Source organism: Balaenoptera borealis (genome assembly GCF_965194805.1).
Source record: "Balaenoptera borealis genome assembly, chromosome: 14".
Taxonomy (NCBI): Eukaryota; Metazoa; Chordata; class Mammalia; order Artiodactyla; family Balaenopteridae; genus Balaenoptera; species Balaenoptera borealis.
In genome coordinates, this window is record NC_138875.1 from 75,410,065 (window position 1) to 75,437,106 (window position 27,042).

The window sequence follows — 27,042 nt, forward strand, 5'->3', positions numbered from 1 at the left end:
CAAGATAGACCACTAGGTTAAGATAATCCCTCTATTGTAAAGTTGTGTTCTTCTCCTTGAAATAACCAAATAATCTGTGGGGTTATATTTCCAATTCTCCATCTGCCTCTCACCTAATAATTTTTATCATCTGTAGATGGTTTTTACCTGAATCAGGTATTTTATTAGGAGTTGAAATGGTGATTCCTAATTATACCATTACTTCTACAAATATTAGCTGGCATTCTTACATAAAAAAGAACATACCGGGGCTTCCCTGGTGGCGGAGTGGTTGAGAATCTGCCTGCTAATGCAGGGGACACAGGTTCGAGCCCTGGTCTGGGAAGATCCCACATGCCGCGGAGCAACTAGGCCCGTGAGCCACAACTACTGAGCCTGCGCGTTTGGAGCCTGTGCTCCACAACAAGAGAGGCCGCGATAGTGAAGAGGCCAGCACACTGTGATGAAGAGTGGCCCCTGCTTGCCGCAACTAGAGGAAGCCCTCGCACAGAAACGAAGACCCAACACAGCCAAAAATAAATATAAAAATAAATAAATAAATAAAATCTTGGTGGGGGGGGGGGGGAACAGAACATACCCTCATTACCTAGAGTTATTTGGTTATGTTAAAACAGTTGCTACTAGAAAAATGGTCAATTATTTCCTTTCATTGGTGTTTAGAGTAAGGAGTTGATATTAGAGTAATTTTTAAGACAGACAACTGTGGGGTGGGGGAAGCTTCTCTTTTCTGAGTATTATCATGGACTTATGGATTTTATATATTTATGTGTATAAATCAACTGCAGCCATTATTCTGCCTAATGCTCCAAATGTCCCAACTTTAGCCAGTGCGGGTCCTTTCAAACTACCTTCTGTGTCCTTTGACACAACTCCATTAGCTTGTTTTCACTTGAAGTACACATATAATTATTCCATTAGATTTTGAAAGCTTTCTTGCTTCTAGCACAAAATGATGTCTCAGGCTCACCCTGTTAAGTTCTTACTCCAGACTTGGAATTACTCTTCTCCAAGGAGCGCTGGTTCCTTTTAGTGGGGAATGATATTTAGGAAGTAAAATCTGTGCATTAGGGGTACTCATTACTACCAGTATATCATTGCTTCTAGGTCCTCTGGAGACAGAGCTAGGAAAAAAAATACATGATGAACTGTACTTGTCTTACATGTTCTGATTTACACTTATCTATCTGTCCTAAGCTTTTTGACTCTGATTTATCTGATATTGACTTCTTGCCTGATTATTTTCCATAGCTGTCCCTCATATCCATTCTCTTGCTTATATCACACCTGCTGTTAACTATTAAAGCATCTCTTGCTAAATACTGAGGTGCTACTATTCTTGTCCCTGGGTTGTATGACACTGCATGACTTTGACCATGAATTTCATTAAACAAAAATGAAGGGATACTGCCACTACAATAATATGTAGCAATATTCACTCGCTAAGCACTAATTTTATAGTGTCACATCTCTATTAATTATTTACCTAGGAGAACAGTCAGATCGATTTTAAAAAATCAAATTTTGTTTTCTACATCATCACATTTTATAACCTTCTGAGCATTAGGGCACTGTGAATGGCACCGGAGATACAAACAAGTCAAAGACAGTCTTCAGCATGAGTAGTAGTATATTTACAACTGCTATTTACTAAGCCAGCAAGTATGCTAAGGACTTTATATATAGTCTACAATGCTAACAACCCTGTAAGGTGTACAGTATGACTCTGGTTGTGTTTTTAATAATCCCTATTTTTTTCCACATGAGAAAAATGTGTAGTTGCAAACTCTGAACTCAATCAACACAGCTAGTAATCAACAGAACCAAAATAAATCCAGATTCATCTAGTGCCAAAACTTAAATCCATCTCACTATGTCACATTGCCTCCTAGAAGGAGTGATGATGGATGAAACATGCCCTGACTTCAGCATGGCTTAAAGTTTTTGCTTTCATTCCATACAACCTCCTTTCAGACACTGACTAGGCCACTTAAGTGGAACCTGAGAGGTTCCTCCAGCGGCTTGGTGTCATGCTAACAGGCTATCCCAGAGACTCTATTTTGCCTAATGCCTCTATTAATGAAGGAATTAAGATGCTTGTAACTCTGACTCCTGATACTAAAGTAGGCAACAGCTGTCACTAATCCTGGTTTCACATTAGAATAGTAATTCTCATCCTTGGTCACACATTATAGTCACCTGCTTTAAAAAACAAAAAACAAAAAACCTGATGTGCAGGGCACATCCCAGAGCAGTGTAATGAGAATCTCTGGGGGTGGGACCCAGGAATCACTATTCAGTGCAACAGCTACCCAGGTGATTCTTAGGTGTAATCAGGTATGAGAATTAGCTTTAGAATACAGGAATAACACTTGCTAAGTGACTCTGATAAATTGAGGGTGGGGAGGAAAAGAAGGTTCCAATCCAAAAAAGATGAGACCAAATGAAATGGATAGATACAAACAGCATTTTGAAGTCAGCAAGGAACAAGTATGAAAAGCAGTGTTTCCAAGAATCCATACAGTCTCCATTCCAAGGCAGTTTGACTAAATGAGAGACTTTTATTATTTTAGCCTGGTTCAGGAAAGTTAGAATTCTCACCTGTATGGCTCCAAAGCCTATACTCTATAGTCAAGTCACACTAATCCCTAGTAGTAATAGCTGTCACTAATTATGTCACTATTATGGGCCAAATGCTTTAGTTTCTAAACAACTTTATGAGGTAGGTCTCTATTTTATAGAAGATGGATAAAAAGATAGCATATATTTATTTCTAAACAAGTCATCTGGACCAGTAGCTCCCAACCACGGATCCTTGGGGGACACTGAATTGCTAAAAGAGTGCACACAAAGCACTGCCTGTAGACTAAATATGTCATTAAATGCTGTTGTGATTACAGGCTATAAATCCTTCTAGAAGTATTACTAATTCCCTAATGTCATTTTTATTCTTTTTTATCAACCTGCAGATACTAAAATGACATCTACTATCAAGTGAGAGAATACAATTTTTTTTAATATTAAAAACGGGTCCTCTTGTGTTGAAACTGGAACTCTCAGACATTGCTGGTGGGAATATAAAATGATAAAGCCTCTTTGAAAAGCAGTTTGGCAGTTACTTAAAAAGTTACACAGAGACATACCAGACAGCAATTCCACTTAAGAGAAATGAAACAAATGTCCACACACAGACTTGTACATGAATCAAATGCATGATCATAGCAGCACGATTCATAATAGTCGAAAACTACAAACAAATCAAATGTCTATCAACCCGTGAGCCGATAAACAAAATACACTATATCCATGCAAGGGAATACTATTCAGAAATAAAAAGGAACTAACTACTGATATGTGCTACAATGTAAATGAACCTCACAAACACTATGCTAAAGAAGCCAGACACACAAAAAACTACCTGTTGTCTGATTCTACTTATACAAAATATCCAGGAAAGGTAAATCAATACAGATCAAAAGCAGATCAGCATTTGCCTGGGGCTAAGGGTGGGAGCGGGGGCAGGGGGTGGAAACTGACTGCAAAAGGTCACAGAAGAACTTTTGCGGGGGGTAGGGGTACAGAAATGTTCTAAAACTGAATCACAGTGATGGTGGCACAATTCTATAAATCTGCTAAAAATAACTGAATTGTACTCTTACAATGAGTGAATTTTATAAAGTATAAATTATACCTCAATAAGGCTGTTCAAAAATATTGTAGAAGGTCACTAGATTAGATTTTTAAAAGAGGAGGGTCAGCATACTGAAAGACTGGGAACCAGTGATATAGACAATAGTGAAGGAATTCAGCAAGCGTGAGCGTGCATTAAAGAAAGTAAAATATAAATCCTCTGGGTAAAATTTTTTAGTAAACAGTTATATTTGCTATACACTTGAACCATGGAACTAAGTAATATATGCCTACTTGACTTGTGAATGTCATCTTTTTTAAAAAAATTTATTTATTTTATTTATGGCTGCGTTGGGTCTTCGTTGCTGTGCGCAGGCTTTCCCTAGTTGTGGCCAGCGGGGGCTCCTCTCCGTTGTGGTGTGCAGGCTTCTCATTGCAGTGGCTTTGCTTTGTTGTGGAGCACGGACTCTAGGCACACAGGCTTCAGTAGTTGTGGCTCGCGGGCTCTAGAGCGCAGGCTCAGTAGTTGTGGTGCATGGGCTTAGCTGCTCCGCGGCATGTGGGATCTTCCCAGACCAGGGCTTGAACCCGTGTCCCCTGCATTGGCAGGCGGATTCTTAACCACTGCGCCACCAGGGAAGCCCGTGAATGTTGTCTTATACTCACTCTATTTCAAACAAGGTGCTCAGCCCCCTGTGGGAGGTGCCCTGACTGCACAGCCCTTGACTCAGCAGAATCAAGGACATGAATTAACTATAACAGATAACAGAACATAAGTGACAAAAGAAAAGTACTAAAGTACTCTTGGTAGTCAGTAGGAGAGATTAAAATAGGTGGGGAAAGGGACTTCCCTGGTGGCACAGTGGTTAAGAATCCGCCTGCCAATGGAGGGGACATGGGTTTGATCCCTGGTCCGGGAAGGTCCCACATGCCGCAGAGCAACTAAGCCCATGCACCACAACTACTGAGCCTGCACTCTAGAGCCTGGGAGCCACAACTACTGAGCCCACATGCCACAACTACTGAAGCCTGCGTGCCTAGAGCCCGTGCTCCACAACAAAGCCACTGCAAAGAGAAGCTCGCGCACTGCAACAAAGAGTAGCCCCCGCTTGCCACCACTAGAGGAAGCCTGCACACAGCAACAAAGACCCAACGCAGCCATAAATAAATAAATAATTTAAAAAAAAAAAAAAAAAAAACAGGTGGGGAAAGAACAGCAAAGGTCCATGGAGGAAGGAGCAAACAAACTTGGCCTTAAGGCCTGGGGAAGATGCCAACAGGTGGCAACAGGTGCAGACAATGTGAGGTGGGAAAGCACAGGGCAGTCTCGGGAAATAGGCTAATCTGGTTGAAGCATAGGGTACAAACAGAGAGGTAGTGGGAGACAAGGCTGGAAACCTGTGCTAGGTCCAAGATGGTACAGGGCATTGAATGCCATGCCACGGAGCCTCAGCTTTATTTGGTTGGCAAAGGGGAGTTGTTCAGAACTTCTATGGAAGAAGGCTGACAAAGGGAAAAAATGAAGGGGCAGAGCATAAATACAGGAAGATACATGGATGATTATTGCATAAAGTTCAACAAAGGATGTGGCAGTGTAAAGAGAAAGGAGGGGGCAGATTCTTTGATTCTCTGGTCCCAGGAAGGAGGGGAGGTTCATGTTGAATTACAGTTCATCTCTTGACAGCTTCTGCTTTGTCACTTTCCCCAGTGTTCTTAGGATCTGTCTGTCTCTCTCACTGGCAGTTAAAAGTCCGTTACTGACACCTTTGGCAGTCTGCATTTCAGAAGACACATTTTTCATTCACTTTGTTTCTTCCCAAACAAAAGGACTGTGTTTGGTAAGTAAATTCCTTTCACTTTAAGGAAGTGCCATTGCATTCAAGGAATAACTTTTTAATTCATTTCTGACAGTTTTTAAATAGTATGTTAATTTTGAAAACTGTCCTCAATCCTATGCTATGTTCAACTTCAATCTAGTTTTTGAGGAATTAAGTCAAATATTTAAATAGACTGCAAGGCTTTGAATTGACTCTAAATAAAAATTGGTATGATTTTCTCCTTTTTTTTATAATATGTATTTATTTACTTATTTGGCTGCATTGGGTCTTAGTTGCGGCATGCGGGATCTTTTAGTTGTGGCATGTGAACTCTTAGCTGCAGAATGCGGAATCTAGTTCCCTGACCAGGGATCAAACCCGGGCCCCCTGCATTGGGAGGGCAGAGTCTTAGCCACTGGACCACCAGGGAAGTCCCCAAAATTGGTACGCTTTTCGTAGAGCTCCTGTTAAACACTGAAGTTCCTCTTCAATAATCTATGTCTGTACACAGACTGCATAAAACAAAACACTACTGCTTAAGTAAAGAATTATTTTTATTGCAAAGAGTTGTTTTTGTTTTTTTAATAAATTTATTTATTTATTTATTTATTTTTGGCTGCGTTGGGTCTTCGTTGCTGCACGTGGGCTTTCTCTAGTTGAGGCGAGCAGGGGCTACTCTTCGTTGCGGTGCGCGGGCTTCTCATTGCGGTGGCTTCTCTTGTTGTGGAGCACAGGCTCTAGGCACGCGGGCTTCAGGAGTTGTGGCTCCCAGGCTCTAGAGTACAGGCTCAGTAGTTGTGGCGCACGGGCTTAGTTGCTCTGCAGCATGTGAGATCTTCCCAGACCAGGTCTCGAACCCGTGTCCCCTGCATTGGCAGGCGGATTCTTAACCACTGCGCCACCAGGGAAGCCCCTTGCAAAGAGTTTAAACTGTTTTTTTCAGACTTTTTATAACACACATTTGCATAAAACATAGCTTTTCTTGCTCTGTGACCTTAGATGAGTCACATCCTCTTAAGGCCCTAGTTGTTTCCTCAAGTGTGAGATCAAAGAGTCAGACAGTAAAAGCTAAGTAACATGGGTTAAGCTTGACCCTCAAAATTGTAATATGAAGGGGTTCTCACCATCTTAAAACTTTATGCTAGAAATCTAAAGTCAAATTGGTAATTAACTACTCTTTCAGTCTTCAGATCAATAAGCCTTTTCTGGATTGCTGTCATGTGTGTGGCATTATACCAAGCACTGCTGGGATAAAAACCAGTTAAAGACACAGTGTCTGCCTTCATATTGTCTAAAACTCAGGAGGAAAACAAACATCATTATGTGTGATACTAAATGGCAATAAAATATAGACCTCAGGCTTTATCATTTAGATAAACTGAGTTTGACAAAGAGCATCCTCAAGTGTCCCTAACCTTTAAGGACAAGATCAAAGATAATGCTTATATTCCCTGGGTAGCCCTCCCTATAGGAGGAAAGATGCTGTCTGTGTGGTACATGAGCTGGACATAGTATAGCAGGTCTCCTATTCACAGTTCATAACTTGTTAGGTTTATTTCTGTGAAATAATTATGAAATAAAGATCTTAAGTGATGAAGTATATCCAAGATTCAGTTAATACCTCATTTCCTTAATTTATATAATATTAGAAAACATGGAATTGACATCTATTACTTAGGTCTTATCATTAATATAGATGGAAAGCCATATGCTAAAACATCTCTGACATCATGGTTACGTCTTGCCTGTAATCTGACCCTGACCACAGCAGTGTCATAGGAGAAGGAATAACTGGTATCCATAGAAACATCACCAGACTGGGACCATGTAAAAAGATGTAACCTAGCAACTGATGACGAGAGGTGTGTGTAGGGGGAATTCTTCCAGTTCTGCAAATGCTAAACATACAGCACTGAATGCGACTAGTAAAATTAGGGTAATATGGAAAATCTGACTTATTCATAGAGAGTTGGGAATCTCAGGTTTGTAAAACCTTAATACTATGCTGCATAATTTTAAACAGGAAAAGCATGTAAACACCTCCTCACTGCCTACATCATCAGTTGTGTGCAGGGAAAGTACCTTGTATGTCATGACCAGAATGGAAAATAAATTTTGTAGTGGCACCAATCATCTCAACCTCTCTCTGTCTCTCATACAGAGGCAATGAATTTTGGTGAGATAAGAACCATACCTGATCTCAGAGAAGGATGGATATGTTCTATATGTAAAGAAGGCAGCGTTACAAAGCAACCAGACTCCCAGTATACCACATAACGTGAGTATGTTTCCCTTAAGAATTTTCTTTTTAATAGAGATCACATAAATATCGATATATATGTGGACATTTAGAGAGTGAAAGAACCATCTAATTCAATCCCCTTTTTTACTGACACAAACTGAGACCCAGAGTGAGGATTTATTTAAGTTCAGAAAGTTAGTGACAGAGCATGGGCTAGAACTGAGGTCTTCCGCTTTCCAGGCCAATTCTTTCCATTAAAACAGAATGCCAGGGCTTCCCTGGTGGCGCAGTGGTTGAGAATCTGCCTACCAATGCAGGGGACACGGGTTCGAGCCCTGGTCTGGGAAGATCCCACATGCCACGGAGCGACTAGGCCTGTGAGCCACGATTACTGAGCCTGCGCATCCGGAGTCTGTGCTCCGCAACAAGAGAGGCCGTGATAATAAGAGGCCCGCGCACCACGATGAAGAGTGGCCCCCACTTGCCGCAACTAGAGAAAGCCCTCGCAGAGAAACGAAGATCCAACACAGCCATAAATAAATAAATAAATAAATAAAATTAAAAAAAAAAAAACAAAAAAAAAACAGGATGCCATTTTTTTTTCTTCATGTCTAAAGAGGAACACTATTTGGACTTTATGGAAATGAGAAACAAAAACCACTGAGATCTAAGGGTTAATCTGTTACAGCAGTTAGTGTTATCCTACCTAATATAAAAATGAATCTGTTTATACTACCCCAGGGCAATCTGAAAAACAGATCCTTTTTTTGTTTGTTTTTGGAAATTCTGGATCAGGTTACAGCTTCAAAGGAATTTACCCAATTTCTAGAGGTATCACCTGAGTACAAAAAGACCAACAGCTTCTCTATTTGGAACAAAATGGTGCATGTGGCACTGTTACAACTACGTCTGCCATCCTACTTAGAACTGGTAGAATCTTAGTAATCAGCCACTCCAACTCCTTAGAAAACTGAAGCACAGAAAATGAAAGTCCAGGGTTCTTTCTACTGACAGCATTATGGCTGAGACTGGCTAGCTGTTCATCCATCCACTTCTCCCTGGGCACAAAGCTGGCCTACACGTCCCAGCCTCTCTGGTAACTGAGTGCAGCCCTGAGACTGAATTGTGACCAGTGAATAAGTGGAAGCTACGTGCACGATTTCCAGGCATGGTCCCCAGAAAAGTTCCAGGCTCTTTCCCTCCTGCTATGACCTTGGAAGCCACCTGTTGAAGGTGGCATAGTCACAAGACAGAAGGAGATGGCTGGGTTACTGAATCACTGCCTGAAATGAGAGCCACCCACCAATCTGGAATACCAGTTTTTAACTCCCCAGTTAAGCTACTGAGATTTGGGGAATTATCTGTTACAGAAACTTCAGTGTTATTTAATAAAACTATAACTAGGGTTATCCCTCTGCAAATAGTGAACACCACTCCTTTGGTTTTTTTGTGAAAAATAATAATAATTTTTTTTTATTGCAAATAATCAGTATATTATTTACTCCCAACGAGAGCCTTGTTTTATTTGTCAGTCAGAGCCCCGCTGGAAGTAGCAAAGGACTAGGACTGCAGATCTGGCAAGTCACTTAACTTCCCTGGGCCTCAGCTTTCTTAACTATTTGTTAATGGATTAGTGATTTACAAATCATGTTTTAATACACAGCTGAAAAACCATTTTTTCCAAATAAAAATTAAGCAGAACTTCAATATAAGAAACATAAAAATGCTCAGGTTGAAATGGAAATGGGGAAGGGGACAGGAATCCACCAGCTAAATGTCCCTTTCAGCTCTTCCTTCCTTGAAACTATTCTGAGGTACCTCTTGGAGACCTACAGCTCCTCAGACCATAGTCTGAGAACCACTGATCTAAACTAATGGCTTTCCAAGTTATGTGGGGTGAGGTTTTTCCCATTCCATATGCTTTCCCATATATAATCTTATCAGAAGGCTCAATAAACAGATACAGATAAAGGTTACCTTTTATTAATATTAAATGTATTATAAATTTAACTGTCTACGATTTATAAGCCCATTAAAAATAATTAGGTCTTTTAAAAACAATTTGAAGGGCTTCCCTCGTGGTGCAGTGGTTAAGAATACTCCTGCCAATGCAGGGGACACAGGTTTGAGCCCTGGTCTGGGAAGATCCCACATGCCACGGAGCAACTAAGCCCATGGGCCACAACTACTGAGCCTGCAAGCCACAACTACTGAAGCCTGCGCACCTAGAGCCCGTGCTCCGCAACGAGAAGCCACCGCAATGAGAAGCCCGCGCACCACAACGAAGAGTAGCCCCCACTCGCCGCAACTTGAGAAAGCCCACGCACAGCAACGAAGACCCAACACAGCCAAAAATAAATTAATTAATTAAAAAAAAAACAATTTGAAATTGGAGGATAAGGATGATAGTGGTAGCTTTACTCAATATTGATGTATTTGTGGATTTAGCTTTGATTCTAAAGTACTGAAATAAATTTTTAAATTCACCCAGTGAAGTAGTTACAAATGCCACCAGTTTTTACACTGCTTATCTTACAACAGTATAATACTGTTTAGTTAATGGAGAGGGCACAAAGGCAAGGTAAGCTGGCAGCACAACCTGAGGTACCAATGGTCTTTTACCTGTTTAATGTGACATTCATCTCAAGAGAGCACATTATACGTATTCTGGTAATAGTTCTTCAAAGTGACAAAATTTTAAAATGCAATCAAATTTGTAGAACCTCTGAAAAGAAAACATTTTACAAACATTTTCTAGTCTGGTCCAGCTAGACTAAAAGCTCTTTTTCAGTTCTAAAAATTATATTATAGCATTGGATCGTTGTCCTGGACTCAAATGAAGAGCAATGGGGAAGATGCTATCAGAGTCAAAACACTACCTGCTTTTCTGCTGATTACATTTACTCACTGAATACACATACTTTATTTTTCAAGGTAACAATATTTAGGGAGCAGAACTATGGGTCACAGCCAGCACAGGTAACAAAAGAGTGCATAATTTGCAGCCAATTTTTTTTCTCTGCCAGTAAACTCCAACCTTACTACCACCTGCAATTCATTTGCCAGGTACCAAATAGAGGCCTCACCTCACACCAGGCAGGGGCAGCTCAATTAACTCTGTTTTCATCACTCCAACACAATACACTAAGCTGTCTACAGAGACCAAGGGAATCCAGATTTCAATGTCAAAAAAAAAGCTGACTGCCAATGTATTAAGTCAAATCTAGCAGCATTAAGAAGATATACTCCCAGGATTTCCCAGGTGGTCCAGTGGTTAAGAATCCGCCTTCCAATGCAGGGGACGCAGGTTCAATCCCTGGTTGGGGAACTAAGATCCCACATGCCGCGGGGCAACTAAGCCCACGCGCTCCAACTGCTGAGCCCAAGCCCTGCAACTAGAGAAGCCTGCGTGCCGCAACAAAAGATCCCATGTGCTGCAACTAAGACCTGACACAGCCAAATAAATAAATAAAATATTTTAAAAAAAGAGAGAAGATCTACTCCCACAGTGATTTATCTGACTCTTGTGTCTTGCAACCCCCCAAATTTAGACTTAATATCCCAGAACCTTAGGCTCTCCTCTTTTGAAAAAGATAATGAGAACATGATATAGTTGTAACTAACAGAACCTGAAGACTCCTGAATCAGGAATGGCTCTCTCTCTCTGGGGAAATAATTATGAGCAGGTTCAAATAATCAAGACATGAATCTACCAAAAAAACACCCATATGCTGAAGAACAAGCAATTACCACCCTAATGTGTTTAACCTACTAATTAGCATTAGTACCAATCTGGAAAAAGCTGAAAATGTTGTCTTCACAGAGGAGAGCTCCTATATACAAAAACCCGTTTTCTCTTCTAGCTGAAGTGAGCCTCTCAACAAATCCTTCTCAATCCTTGCAGCACACCCTTGACATAACAAACAGAAGCTGCTGAAAGTGGACCCCAAGCCTTTGGATTCATTTTACTCAGTGACTCTGAAGTTAAGGGGCATCCAACACAATAACGTCCAGCAAACATCAACTAAACAGCAAGCCAATAAGATGGAAATACATGGGAGGAGGTTTTTGTTCCTGTCTGACTACCCCTCCTTGAAAAGGTACAAAAACCAATCCTGAAACCCGTAACCAGTGCAAAGCCTTGAGCAAATGTCACTAAACTTCTGATGCTCAGTTTCCTCATCTGTCAAATAAAGAATAATTACTACCAGTTCCAGTGGTAACGAGATTAGAGGAGGTCCCGTATGTGTCCTTTTGGAAATTTAAACTACTGTTATTTGGTTGGGAAATAATTTTGTCTTCCAAACTTCTTTCAAGGATAAGCTGACTAAAATCTGCCATATCTTTTTTCTACAACACAACACCTGTAAATGAAACAGACTTTAAGAAGTAAAATACAGCCCCCTGCCCCCAAAAGGAACAAAAGCCCATTCAGCAATTAAAACTACTTTTGATGAACAGCTGTTGTTGTTCACTGTGACGTGTTCTAGAAACAAGGATGGTTGTGTGTCACCAGGCAGAGCAACCATGACACTAATGGTCATGATTTTAAAGCCTTTAACTTTAAGAAAGAAACCTGGGAGAAATTTGCTTCAAGAAGTATATGGGGCTTCCCTGGTGGTGCAGTGGTTGAGAATCTGCCTGCCAATGCAGGGGACACGGGTTCAAGCCCTGGTCTGGGAAGATCCCACATGCCGTGGAGCAACTGGGCCCGTGAGCCACAACTGCTGAGCCTGCGCGTCTGGAGCCTGTGCTCCGCAACAGGAGAGACCGCGATGGTGAGAGGCCCGCGCACCGCGATGAAGAGTGGCCCCCGCTCGCCGCGACTAGAGAAAGCCCTCGCACAGAAACGAAGACCCAACACAACCAAAAATAAATAAATAAATTAATAAAAATTTAAAAAAAAATAAAAAAAAAAAAGAAGTATATGGACGCAGGGCTGCGAATCCCAAATGAGCTGTTTAAAGAATAGGGATCTGTTTACTCTTCAGGGGAAAATTAGTCTTTTCAGGGAAGGTTAGCTCCAGCTAGTACGCACCCTATCTTCCTCGTGTGTGGATAAGACATTAGAGGCAGACTGAGGAATACAGCTCCGAACAGGCAGGAAATAAAGCACCTGTTTGCACCAATGTCTTCCTACTCATGTCATCCCACAGACACCAGCTCAGAAGAGGGGCTCTTCTAAGAGCTGAGAGTGTGGGGGACAAATGAGAAGGAGGGGGGATTACAGAGGGTAGAAGTCAAGGTTGGGGGAGTGGGTATTCATCTGAATACAGCTTCAGTCACTCTGAATAAATTCCTGCTGACAACAAACAGAAGATGGTAAAACAGAGTCTCAGGCACTGAGAGAGCACAGATGGCTGTGGGAAATTTAACTCAATATTTCACCTCAATACAACAGAATTCTCATTGCTCTACTTATGTGAAACTAACATGGATGTTTAAAGGGTAGCTCAAACTTAGTCCAAAAATAATTATTCGATTTTATATGCCAACCTACCCCTCTCCTCTAGTCTTTGGTCTCTCAAGTTAATGATGCCACCATTCCTTCAGTAGCTCAAGACAAAAATCTAGGAGTCATTTCTTATTATTCTTCCCTTAACTCCCTTTCTCACATCCATCCATTCCATTAAAAAGTCCTGGTTGGTTCTATTATACCTTCAAAACATACACCCCATCGAACCCTTCTCACCGCCTCTATAATCAAAGCTACCACCAAATCTCCACTGGCGAGTGGCTTCTTCCCTGACCTCTATGCTTGCACCCCTGGCCCCTATAATCCATTCTCCTGCGATAGCTAGAGTAATCTGCCTTGGGTCTTCGTTGCTGCACACGGGCTTTCTCTAGTTGCAGTGAGCAGGGGCTGCTCTTCATTGCGGTGCGCGGGCTTCTCACTGAGGTGGCTTCTCTTGTTGAGGAGCACAGGCTCTAGGTGCACGGGCTTCAGTAGTTGTAGCACGTAGGCTCAGTAGTTGTGGCTCACGGGCTCTAGAGCGCAGGCTCAGTAGTTGTGGCGCACGGGCTTAGCTGCTCCACGGCATGTGGGATCTTCCTGGACCAGGGCTCAAACCCATGTCCCCTGCGTTGGCAGGCAGGTTCTTAACCACTGTGCCACCAGGGAAGCCCCTCTCCATCTAACTTTTAATTTATTCTACCTCAATTACATAGAGCAGAGGTTGGCAAACTTTGTTCTTAAAGGGCCATACAGTCTCTGTCACAACTTCTCAACTCTGCCATCGTAGCATGAAAGCAGCCACAGACAGTATGAAAATAAATGGGTGTGGCTGCATTCCAATAAAACTTTATTTACAAAAATAGGCAGCAGCTGAATTTGGTCTGTGGGCCATAGTTTGTCAACCCTTCACATTTTAGCCTGGTTTTTTCTTTTTATTGCAAAATATAACACATATAAAGACAAATACATAAAACACATATGTACTGTTTAACAAATAATTGTAAAATAAACACCCATGTAATTATCACCAAGGTCAAGAAGTAGAACATACCAGAAGCCTCCTCCCTAAGCACCATTCCATGATGACAAACATCCTCTTCCACTCCTCCTCCCTGCCCCACTCCTCCTCCCAACCTCACTCCTCAGGGAAACGGTATCCTGACTTCTGTGATGAAAAACACCTCAGTTTTCTTTATAGTTTTACTACATATGCACGCAGAATGACAGGTTCTTCAGCCTTAACAAAGATAAATGTTAGGGTGAGTACAGACTACTGAAACATTTTTGGAGGGCAATATGGTAATATCTATTAAAATCTTAAATGTACATATCTTTTGACCTAGACATCCCACTTCTAGGAACCCATCACAGACAAATGATAATATGAGTGCAAAGATATATGAACAAGGATGTTCACTGCAACAGTGTTTTTAACAGTAAAATACTGTAACCAGTGCACATGCTCTTCAATAGGAAATGGTTACACTAATTATGGTACATCCATATGTACAAGCAATACTATATTCAAACATTAAAAATAATGAAAAAACGGGCTTCCCTGGTGGTGCAGTGGTTGAGAATCTGCCTGCCAATGCAGGGGACACGGGTTCGAGCCCTGGTCTGGGAGGATCCCACATGCCGCGGAGCAACTGGGCCCGTGAGCCACAACTACTGAGCCTGTGTGTCTGGAGCCTGTGCTCTGCAACAAGAGAGGCTGCGATAGTGAGAGGCCCGCACACCACGATGAAGAGTGGCCCCCGCTCGCCGCAACTAGAGAAAGCCCTCACACAGAAATGAAGACCCAACACAGCCAAAAATAAATAAATAAATATATAAAAATTTTTTAAAAGTGTGAAAAAAGTCTAAGATCTACTAAGTAAAAAAAATTAACAAAACCATTCTATTTAAGAAAAAAAGCAAAAATAAAAAATTATCCATGTGAGAGTGTGTGTGTGTGTGTGTGTATGTAAAAATACAAAAGAATTAACACCAAACTGTCATTAGCACTTTCTTTGATGGAGAATCAAGAATTTTCACTGTTTACATCAAACATTTCTGTATTGTCTGAATTTCATTTTACCATGAACATGAATTCTTTTTGCCGTTGGAAAAAAACAATGTATACACATATTTTCTTAATTTAAAATCCTGTAAGTGGAAATTTAAGGCAGAGGCAAAATTGAAATTCCTGAATACCTACTAAGCGATATTCAATAAGGCTTAGTTTCTTAAGAAGCCACCCCTCTCCTAGACAGAAAAACCAAGTTTCACAAAAAGAATACCCTACTGAGTGCCAGGCTTTCACAGACATAGATTTCAAACTGCCTGGTTTCACCTGAGCTACAAGTGAATCTTTGTTCCTTCATTTCAACTTCTCCATCACCAATCTTCAGACTATTCCTCCAGGTATTTCTTGGCCTAAGCCCTTCAAGTTTAAAAATGCAGGCTTTGGTTTCTCCTGGCCTTGGACCTAGGCCTAACTTCCTGTTGAATTCTTTTTATCTCCTTCCCTATCTTTGATTCTACACTAACAACCTTTTTTTTGGCTTCACGCAGCCTTTGGAACAGTCCCTCTTGCATATTGCCCCAAATATTGCTTCTCCTATTGGCACAATTAGATAGTAACCCAAAGCCACAGTGACTAGGCATATGACCACAATTCTGGATGTAAGGAACCAGGGAGAGGTTTGTTAGAGACACTTGTAGAGCTGCAATGAACGGGGAAGGAACTCATAGGGAGGGCCCTGGGAAAATAAAAAGTAAAAGAATATAGCACAGTACTAAAACAATAATAAGAAGGGGATAAATGGTCTTTAAGGTGAATTCACAAGAGTTTTACATCCAGGGCTGTACACTGAGCAATTATACATCCTCGATGAGGCTCTGTTCAAGAGCGCTCACTATACAGCTTTCCAAAGGAAACCTCTGACTGCCTCCTTCTTCATACCTTGGACAATTTGGGGTTCTAAGAATAGATGACAGACAGTTGGAGACAGTTTTGTCCAGATTATATACCCCCAGCAAAGGAGGGAAAGCCATAATGATACCCAAATAATGGCCAACCATCCCATGAGACAAGAGAACTTTTTTTTTTTTTTTGGCTGCCCCGCACAGCTTGCAGGATCTCAGGTCCCTGACCAGGGATTGAACCTGGTCTGCAGCAGTGAAAGCCCAGAACCCTAACCACTAGACCACCATGGAACTCCCCAAGAGAACTTTTTGGTAAAAGCGAAAATGCTCATTTCTCTCTCCACCAGCAAGGTCAGAGGACTACAGGGCCAGTCACTCAGTAACTGACCAACCTACAGACCACCGGAGAGACATAGCACAACGCAAAAGTACTTGCAGGTTTTACATCAATACACAAAAAAAGCTCTGTCCATTCCATAGTCACTCTTCTCAATTCATGGAAGATTGGGGTTTCATGCAATTACAGAAAGAGTATCTATGAAGACAACACTAGATTTCTAGGCAACTGGGTCACCATTATCTACAGCCTGCCCGTCACAGCGCTGACATGCATGGTTCCTTTGACCACTGGTTTTCACATAGCACACATATGGCATAACAGTGAGTCTGAAACAGTCAAGAGTGCTCTTCTATGGAGTGCATGGAGGGGTAGTGTAATCTTCAGAAAAACAGAGTTCTAATTTCTTTATTAGGTACCCTAGATAGTCAAGAAAAAAAATAACAACCAACAATCTTTTACTGAATGCCCACTCTACTAGTTGCCTGTTTATAACGATAAACAATACAGATGTGGTCTCTACACTCAGACAGTGTACAATCTAACAGGATCCATCAAAGAACCCTGTTCCCCTGACTCTTCTATGGCTGATTCCTTAACCTGCAGGTCTCATCTCAAATGTTACCTCCTCAGAGAAGCCTTCCCTACCTATCCTTCCTAAAGTCACTCTATTCTTTCTGGTCATTTGCCATCACATCACCCTTCATAGTACCTATTACAATCTGTAATTATCTTGTGGATTTGTTTAGTTATTTAAATCTTTCTTCCTACTAGCTTCACACAACAGAAGCCTTGTGTTTCCCACTATATCCCCTGTGCCTTGCTCAATTAAGTATTTGCCAAATGTTGAATTAAAGAAGATCTAGAGACTTCCCTGGCAGTCCAGTGGTTAAGACTCTGCACTTCCAATGCAGGGGGCGTGGGTTCGATCCCTGGTCAGGGAACTAGGATCCCACAGGCTACATGGCGTGGCCGAAAAAAAAAAAAAAAAAGATCTAAAAAATAATAATAATAAAGGTTTCATTAGTCTACACAGATCTGAATGCCAGTTAGTCATGAGAGGAAAAGTAGGAGGGAGGTGAATCTGGGACTTTTTCAAAGAATAAAATTAAAGGTCCTAAATCTCTCCCCACTGGTCATGGTAGACCTTAGCTGTATGGTCACAGGCATAAGTATCTTTGGTGAGTAAATATGTTATTGAGTGTATGCAACCCACAAAGAAAGTGGCACCAGGGACTTCCCTGGTGGCGCAGTGGTTAAGAATCCACCTGCCAATGCAGGGGACACAGGTTCGATCCCTGGTCTGGGAAGATCCCACATGCCGTGGAGCAACTAAGCCCGTGCGCCACAACTACTGAGCCTGCGCTCTAGGTCCCGCGAGCCGCAACTACTGAGCCTGCAGGTCACAACTACTGAGCCTGTGTGCTGCAACTACCGAAGCCGCGTGCTGCACAACAAGAGAAGCCACCGCAATGAGAAGCCCTCGCACCGCAACAAAGAGTAGCCCCTGCTTGCCACAACTAGAGAAAGCCCGCACGCAGCAACGAAGACCAAATGCAGCCACAAAAAAAAAAAAAAAAAAAGAAAGAAAGTAAGTGGCACCACTGTGAACAGCCCCCACACGGACAGTACTAAGATCCAAGAGTTGAACCTGTTGGCAAAAAAACACCCCAAAATGGTTGTTATGGGTTGAAATTCATATGTTGAAGTCCAAACCTCAATACCTCAGAATGTGACCTTACTTGTAGATAGTCTTTTCAGAGGTAATCATATTAAAAAGAGGTCATTACAAGGGCTTAATTTCCAAAATATACAAACTGCTCATACAATTCAACAACAACAAAAAATCCCAATCGAACAATTGGCAGAAGACCTAAATAGACACTTCTCCAAAGAAGATATACAGATGGCCAATAGGCACATGAAAAGATGCTCAACATTGCTAATTATTACAGAAATGCACATCAAAACTACAATGAGGTACCACCTCACACCAGTCAGAATGGCTATCATTAAAAAGTCTACAAATAACAACAAAAAAAGTCTACAAATAACAAATGCTGGAGAGGGTGTGGAGAAAAGGGAAACCCTCCTACACTGTTGGTGGGAATGTAAGTTGGTGCAGCCACTGTGGAAAACAGTATGGAGATTCTTCAAAAAACCAAAAACAGAGTTACCATATGATCCAACAATCCCACTCCTGGGCCTATATCCAGACAAAACTATAATTCAAAAAGATACATGCACCCCTATGTTCATAGCAGCACTGTTCACAATAGCCAAGACATGGTAACAACCTAAATGTTCATTGGCAGATGAATGGATAAAGAAGATGTGGTACATATATACAAGGAAATACTACTTGGCCATAAAAAAGAACAAAATAATGCCATTTGCAGCAACATGGATGCAACTAGAGATTATCATACTAAGTGAAGTCAGAAAGACAAACACCATATAATATCACTTACACATGGAATCTAAAATATGACACAAATGAACCTATCTTTGAAACAGAAACAGAATCACGGACATAGAGAACAGATTGGTGGCTGCCAAGACGGACGGGGTTGGGGAAGGGATGGAGTGGGAGGTTGGGGTTAGCAGATGTTAAGCTTTTATATACAGAATGGATAAACAACAAGGTCCTACTGCATAGCACAGGGAACTATATTCAATATCCTATGATAAACCATAATGGAAAAGAATATAAAAAAAGAATGTATATATGTATAACTGAATCACTTTGCTGTACAGTAGAAATTAACACAACATTGTAAATCAACTATACTTCAATTAAAAAAAATAGATGTGGTGTATATACACGATGGAATACTACTCAGCCATAAAAAAGAATGAAATAACGCCATTTGTAGCAATGTGGATGAACCTAGAGATTATCATACTAAGTGAAGTCAGAAAGAGAAAGACCATATGATATAACTTATATGTGAAATCTAAAATATGAGACAAATGAACTTATTTACGAAACAGAAACAGACTCACAGACATGGAAACAAACTTACGGTTACCAAAGCGGAAGGTGGGGGTGGGGGAGGGATAAATTAGGAGTTTAGGATTAGCAGATGCAGACTACTGTATATAAAATAGATAAATAACAAGGTCCTACTGCATAGTGTAACGAACTATACTTAATATCCTATAATAAACCATAATGAAAGAGAATATGAAAAAGAATATGCATATATAACTGAATCACTTTGCTATACACCAGAAACTAACACAACATTGTAAATCAACTATACAACTATTTAATTACAACTACTTACAACTATTTAATTAAAAATTAAAAAAACCAAAACAGGTCATTAGGCTGGGCCCTAATCCAGTATGACTGGTGTTCTTATAAGAAGAAATCTGGAAACAGAGACAGATACAAGGAGGGAGGAGACACAGGGGCAAGACAGCCATCTATTACAAGGCAAGGAGAGCAACCTGGAGGGGATCCTTCCCTCGTAGCCCTCAAAAGGAAACAATATTTACGACACCTTGATTTTGAACCTCCAGCCCCCAGAACTGTGAGACAATAATTTCCTGTTGTTTAAGCCACTCAGTCTGTGGTACTTTGCTACAACAGCCCTAGCAAAATAATACAGTTTTATATAGCCCTCTAAAATTTTTATTTTAAGTTACCTTGGCTCTTCAGTCAAGACTAAATGTTAGGATTTTTTTTTCCATTAAAAAATCCACACAGCATTAGAAATTCATGGGGATATAGACAGTGCTGAGACAATAAATCACATAGAAAACACAGCTGGACTCCTATGTCATATCATAGTAAAAAATAAATTCTAGACAGATTAAAGATCTAAATGTAAAAAACAAGTCTTAAATTTTTATAATTAATATAATTATAATTAATACAGGAAAATATCGTCATGACCTGGAGGACAGGCTTAAGCAAAACACAAAAAGTCAAATAATAAAGGAAATGATTAATAAATTTGACTTCACTAAAAGAACACACTTCTGTTTGGTAAAAGACTCCATAAACAAAATGAAAATATAATACCATCAAGAATGTGTAAAAAAAACTCTTACACACCAATAATAGGTGAAGGATATAAACAGAACTTTCTATAGTGCCTAAACAGTGTTACAAACTGTAGTAGCTTAAATTAGTGAATAACCACTTCAGGACTCTAATACTGATCAGAACTCTGATATCTTAGCTGCTGCTGTTGGGGAGAAAATCATCTGCAGGCTCTGGAAGTTTCTTCTAAAAATGCTGTTATATTTATGTATCAGAAGGATTCTCAAAAAACCTCCATGTTAAGCATTTATATCTCCTTCTTCTTAGGCAACAAGCATGGCCCATATCTCGCCTTTCCTCTTGAAAGTAAGGCCCACTGTATTCTTTCTACTTTTGATATAATTAGGAGGATAAGTGTTTAAAATGTCCTACACCCCCACTGTCAACGCTATCATAGTATGACTTTCTAACTTAAAAAGTGAATTATACTCTCTCCAGATATGTCAACCTGAGTTTCACAAAAACGAGTCTCAGAAATTTAGGAGCTAGAAGAGAATTTAGAGGGCATTTTGTCCAAATGAGCAAATGAACTGGGATAAGGGTATCCCCAGGATATATGCAGCAGTGTTGGTACTAGGTGCTATAGAATAAACCTGACTCAACTCCTAGGAGGGTCAATTTTACACAAATATTTTTGAGTAGAGATTTGACTACTAAACAAAATATTTTTACATGCTGATATGTGCTGGGGACACTTCAGATTCATCCACTCTCTCAATTAGAGAATCAACATTGGACAAGATGCAGAAATCTCATCTACATGAATGAGGACATGATAATTATGATGGCTACCATTTATTGAGCACTCACTGTATGCTAGACATTGTGGTTAGAGCTTTACATACATTAGCTCATTTAGTCCTCATAACAGCTTCAGTTAATAGTAATAGTGTAATTGCTTCCATTATACAGAGGAGGAAACTAAGATTTTAAAAAGTGGAAAAACTTTCCCATACTCACTCAGCTAGTAAATAGCAGAGACGGTGTCTGGTCCCAGGGCTGTCTGGGCTCCAAAGTCTGTGACCTTAATTGCTGCCTCAGAAATTTGAAATTGAGGCACAGGAACCCTCATCAGTCTTGAACCGGAAGAGCCTTAATTAAGTCACATATCTTTCTGTCCCTCAAGTTTTCTCAGCTATAAAATTACAACAGTACCCATCCCTTCCTTCATCATAATGAGGATCCAGAAGCTCATGGGATACATATGCTCATAGCATCCTAATTTAGAGCTGAAAAGAACGCTGATCACACAAACACTTGAACATGAATGTGTATGGCAGTCTTATTCATAAAAGCCAAAAAGTGGAAACAATCCAAATGTCCATCAATTAATGAATCAATAAACAAAATGTGTTATATCCATACAATGGAGTATTCTTCAGCCATAAAAATGAAGTACTGATATATGCTACAATGTGGATGAACCTTGAAAACATTATGCTAAGGGAAAGAAGTCAGTCACAAAAAGTCACATAAGTATGATTCTGTTTACATGAAATGTCCAGAACAGACAAATTCATAGAGACAAAAAGTAGATTAGTGGTTGCCAGGGGTCAGGGAGTCAGATAGGGTGTTAGGTGGAATGAGGAGTGACTGCTAATGGGTACAGGTTTCCTTTTTTGGTGGGTGTGAAATGTTCTATTGTATAATTAGATAGTGGTGATGTACACTTTTAAAAAGTACATGTTATGGCATATGAATTCTATCTCAATAAAGCAGTTATTTAAAAACAGAAACAAAAACAAAAAAACAAAAAAACCATGGCAGCAAAGGAAATACATTTAAAAATACTTTGGACAAATCAACTATACTTCAATAAAAAATACTTTCGACAAAAGCATCACAGAAATATACTACATTTTAGATACTATACATTTCATGCTTATAAAAACACATTATATACATTTTTAGAAAAGCATGGCCTTCTACTACTTTTGTTGGTTGTTAACTTGTCCTAGGAGAATTTTAATTCACTTCAAAGTGCCCAACTCCTCTAGTTCCTGAATACTCAGTTAATAAAATGATAATAAAATGCAATCTAAACTGGCTGCTGATGGAAACCCAAGGGGCTTGGCCTGCTTAAAAAGAGAAAGGGAAAAAAAGCCACAAAACTCACCAAGGGCCTACATTCAAGGCCAGAGAGGATAACAAGAATCTAGATCTAGTGGAAATGTTATCCTCCTATATTCCTTTGGGAACAGCTTATCAGTATTTTCTACAGAGAAATTAGGCAGAGGAACCTCAACTATAAAGATACTGCCTTAGTAAAATAACCATCAACACTGAAACGTATTCTTAACTTCATATTCTGCTTAACATAAACATATTACCTCATTTTCATTTCAACAGTACTTGCATGAGGTACAAATTTTTACCTCCATTTTATTTATTTATTTTTGGCTGCATTGGGTCTTCGTTGCTGTGCACGGGCTTTCTATAGTTGCGGAGAGCGGGGGCTACTCTTCGTTGCGGTGCGCGGCCTTCTCATTGCGGTGGCTTCTCTTGTTGCAGAGCACGGGCTCTAGGTGCGCGGGCTTCAGTAGTTGTGGCTCGTGGGCTTAGTTGCTCCGCGGCATGTGGGATCTTCCTGGACCAGGGCTCGAACCTGTGTCCCATGCGTTGGCAGGTGATTCTTAACCATGCGCCACCAGGGAAGTCCCCAACCTCCATTTTAAGGATAAAGAAAGGGGGCTTCCCTGGTGGCACAGTGGTTAAGAATCTGCCTGCCACTGCAGGGGAAAGGGGTTTGAGCCCTGGTCCGGGAAGATCCCACATGCCGCGGAGCAGCTAAGCCCGCGTTCCACAGCTACCGAGCCTGCGCTCTGGAGCCTGCGAGCCACAACTACTGAAGCCCACACGCTCTAGGGCCCATATGCCGCATCTACTGAGCCCACGTGCTGCAACTACTGAAGCTTGCACACCTAGAGCCCGTACTCCACAACAAGAGAAGCCACCGCGATGAGAAGCCCGTGCACTGCAACAAAGAGTAGCCCCCGCTCACCACAACTAGAGGAAGCCCATGCGCAGCAATGAAGACCCAACGTAGACAAAAATAAATTAAAAAAAATAATTTAAAAAAATAAGGATAAGGAAAGGGGGACTTCCCTGGTGGTCCAGTGGCTAAGACTCCACGCTCCCAATGCAGGGGGCCTGGGTTTGATCCCTGGTCAGGGAACTAGATCCCACATGCTGCAACTAAGAATTCCCATGCCACAACTAAGAATTCGCATGCCACAACTAAAGATCCTGCGTGCCACAACTAAAGATCCCACATGCTGCAACTAAGACCTGGTGCAGCCAAATATTTTTTTTTTAATAAAAAATAAAGATAAGGAAAGGGAAGCACAAACAAGGTCACCCACTTAATGAGAAGCAGAGCCAAGATTCAACATTCATCCAAATTCCAAGCTCAGTGCTCTCGCTATGTCATATTAATATTTGCTTTCTCCGGCCACCTATCTTTCACCAGATCAGAAAGCAGAGTTGAGTCGGCTTCTGCTCACGTTATTTTGTAACATGAACTTAGCTCCCAAGAAATAATTTCCTCTTAAATTGTTCTGGTTTGTTGTATTCCTTTCAAAAGTCTCCATAAGAAACACTAGTTCAGAATAATTATTAATTTTTTTGAACAAATAAATCAATCTGGCCAGGCCTATTTGGTTAATCTTTCATGAATAATGAATAAAGCCTCAAAAACATATAAAATCTTGGAGTTCCCTGGTGGCGCAGTGGTTAAGAATCCGCCTGCCAATGCAGGGGACACGGGTTTGAGCCCTGGTCTGGCATGCCACGGAGCAACTAAGCCCGTGCGCCACAACTACTGAGCCTGTGTTCTAGAGCCCACGAGCCACACTACTGAAGCCCGCGCGCCTAGAGCCCGTGCTCCACAAGAGAAGCCACCGCAATGAGAAGCCCGCGCACCACAACAAAGAGTAGCCCCCGCTTGCTGCAACTAGAGAAAAGCCCGCACGCAGCAATGAAGACCCAACGCAGCCAAAAATAAATAAATTTATTTTTTAAAAAACCCAAAAAAACCTATAAAATCTTACAAAGATAGAGATTCCCTTCCCGGTTGCTAAAAAAGGTTTTAGAACTGAGTCAGAAAGGCTTCTGAGCTGGCCCTATAATGACTTCTTGAAGAACTGTCCAGCTCTTCCTTTCCAGCCAGTCAAATGGTGATTTGATTCCCTAGATGAGAAACCTGCAGGCAAGATCTTTAGCTCCACCTACCTGAACTCTCACCTTCACAATCTGATAGCTCCCGCAACTAGCTATTTTCCAAGTTATTAGGCATCTCTCTCCTTCTGTCTCTCCCCTGCCCACCCCCAATCTCCCTCGAGATACCCTGTTCCACTCACTCCTTCCGTACCTCTCCTTCTTCCTCTCCGTTTCTCTAGTGGTAGCATTTACTTTACACTTCCCTGTGAGGCATGAAGGTTTTGACCAGTCTCAGGGTCCCCATGGGAAGCAACTATGACACAAACTAGTGAAATAACTTCACATGCTGCCCTAGCTAAGCCTTTCCCAGAGACCTAAGCACCAAACATAACCATGCGGACAAGGGCAGTGCTCTCCTGCGAACGTTTGTGCTTAGGGATTTGATCAGAGTAGTTCTTTTTCCTTTGGTAACTGAGCTTGTTTTATTTTCAACTCGTAAGAAGGTCTGAGCTACAATAGTAAAAATCCAGCTCTTAATTTTCAAAAGTAGGTGGCTTTAGAGACCAGGGCATAAACAACATTCCTGCATTTGTTAAAAAGTATGTTCTGTATTTAAATTAGATTTCCACCTACTCACAGCCCTCAAACTCCTTCTTTGCAATGATTCTACAATCTTGACTTTGGTTAATTAATACTTCCATGACACCACCCTATAAAGGTACAAATAAAGAACTTTTACTTAATGTGGAAACAAAGAGAACAAATTTTATATACAGATACATGTACCTCCCTTCATATTTAAAGAATAAGAAGGAATGTACATTCGCAAATGTAGTACCAATGAAAATCATTTGCTCTAGAAATTTTCCCTAAGCTTTTCAGTTTAAAGATGGCACCATTTAACATTTGAACTAAATGCATTAACATAATTTTACCAGTGACAGACTTTCTTTAGGTAAAAGAATCATAGACTTGCAGAGATATAAGGAACATCGATTCATTAAGCAAACTATTACATTTTAAAAATGAGAAAACTCCCAAGTTAAGTGATTGCCAAAGTCCAACAGCTGACTAATGACAGGCAAGGGTCTTTGCTCCTGACACCTAGTTCACCACAGCTGAAATTCTTATAGGTGAAAAATATTTCATTTGTTGATATCAATACCAAAGGCAACAACTCTTACCTTATATATATGGTTGACATTACACAGAAACTCTGTTTCAACTTTTAGTATTTTATACCATAAACTCTTAACTTGTGACTCACCCTGCTGAGTTGATCCAATAACCTTTGGTTCTGTTCTGATAATTCCTGGACAGCCCGTGTTTTTTCTCGATCTGCTTCCCGTAGATGAACCTGCTGCCTCTCCAACTCATCCTGAAGCTGTTTCACATCACTCTCCAGCTCGGACACACGCCCTTCCCACTCCCCTTCTCGGTTCTCAAATCGTCTTCTTAGTTCGTGTTTCTCTTGCTCTAAGTGCTGGGTGAAAAATGAAGAGGATTTTAAAACCTTTAAAAATTCCAGGGACTTCCCTGGTGGTCCAGTGGCTAAGACTCTGCGTTCCCAATGCAGGGGGCCCAGGTTCAATCCCTGGTCAGGCAACAAGACCTCACATGCTGCAACTAAGATCCCACATGCGGCAACGAAGACCCAGTGCAGCCAAATAAATAAATAAATACTAAAAAAAAAAAAAAAAAAATCCAGAGCCTTTCATTTTTTTTCTCTTTTCACACTCTTCTAACTTTTCTTTTTCCTAGTCAGTGAGCACAACAAAACACTCTGCCACGTAGGAGAAGTTGCCCATTTCACAGCTGCAAAAATATTCCCTTCTTCCAGAGTAGGGAAGGCTGATTTCACAGAGAATGTCATTCCTACTGAAAATACTTAATGTTTACTCTTATCCTTAGGAATGGGGGTTCTAGACTTAGGAACTCACTTGAAATTTAGTAAATCATCTATTAATTGGTGAAATATACATTTAAACAACTTAAAATGAGTCCTTAAGAAAATTTCTTTTGCTGTCATCTATTATGCCTGGCATAATAGCAGGCACTTAGAATCACAGAATTTTCAGAGCTAGAAAGAACTCCATAGATGCTTCAGATTAACCACCTTTTCCTACAAATGAAGCAGCAGAAGATAAGAGATTCAATAACAAGCTCAAGGTCTATACTAGCAAATGGGAGAGCTGGGATTTGTGTCTTAGTCACTTGACTTTGTTTAATGCTCTAAATCACAACTCAATAAATATTTCTTGCTATATATAGCACTGTATTTCAAAATCATTAAGGCAAGTTCAGGTTCAGGACCACTTTTATTAAATCATGACTTATTAGCCTTGCATATTTATTTCTGATCCTTTCATTCATTCTTGAGTGCCTGTTACAGGCTAGCCACTAACATAATGGTCCTTACCTTTATGGAGTTTCCATTCTAGT

The 27,042-nt window shown here is 40.7% G+C and overlaps 1 protein-coding gene across 5 annotated transcripts in view; it reads right to left on the minus strand.

Moving 5' to 3' along the window:
• LOC309610617 (BICD family-like cargo adapter 1) overlaps positions 1-27,042 on the minus strand; it is a 96,168-nt gene that overhangs the window by 61,744 nt on the left and 7,382 nt on the right. For all 5 annotated transcript variants that reach the window (XM_082353681.1, XM_082353678.1, XM_082353679.1 and 2 more), the window contains exon 2: positions 25,868-26,083. In XM_082353681.1, coding sequence (XP_082209807.1) covers positions 25,868-26,083 — 216 coding nt within the window. The remainder of the gene's footprint in view (positions 1-25,867; positions 26,084-27,042) is intronic.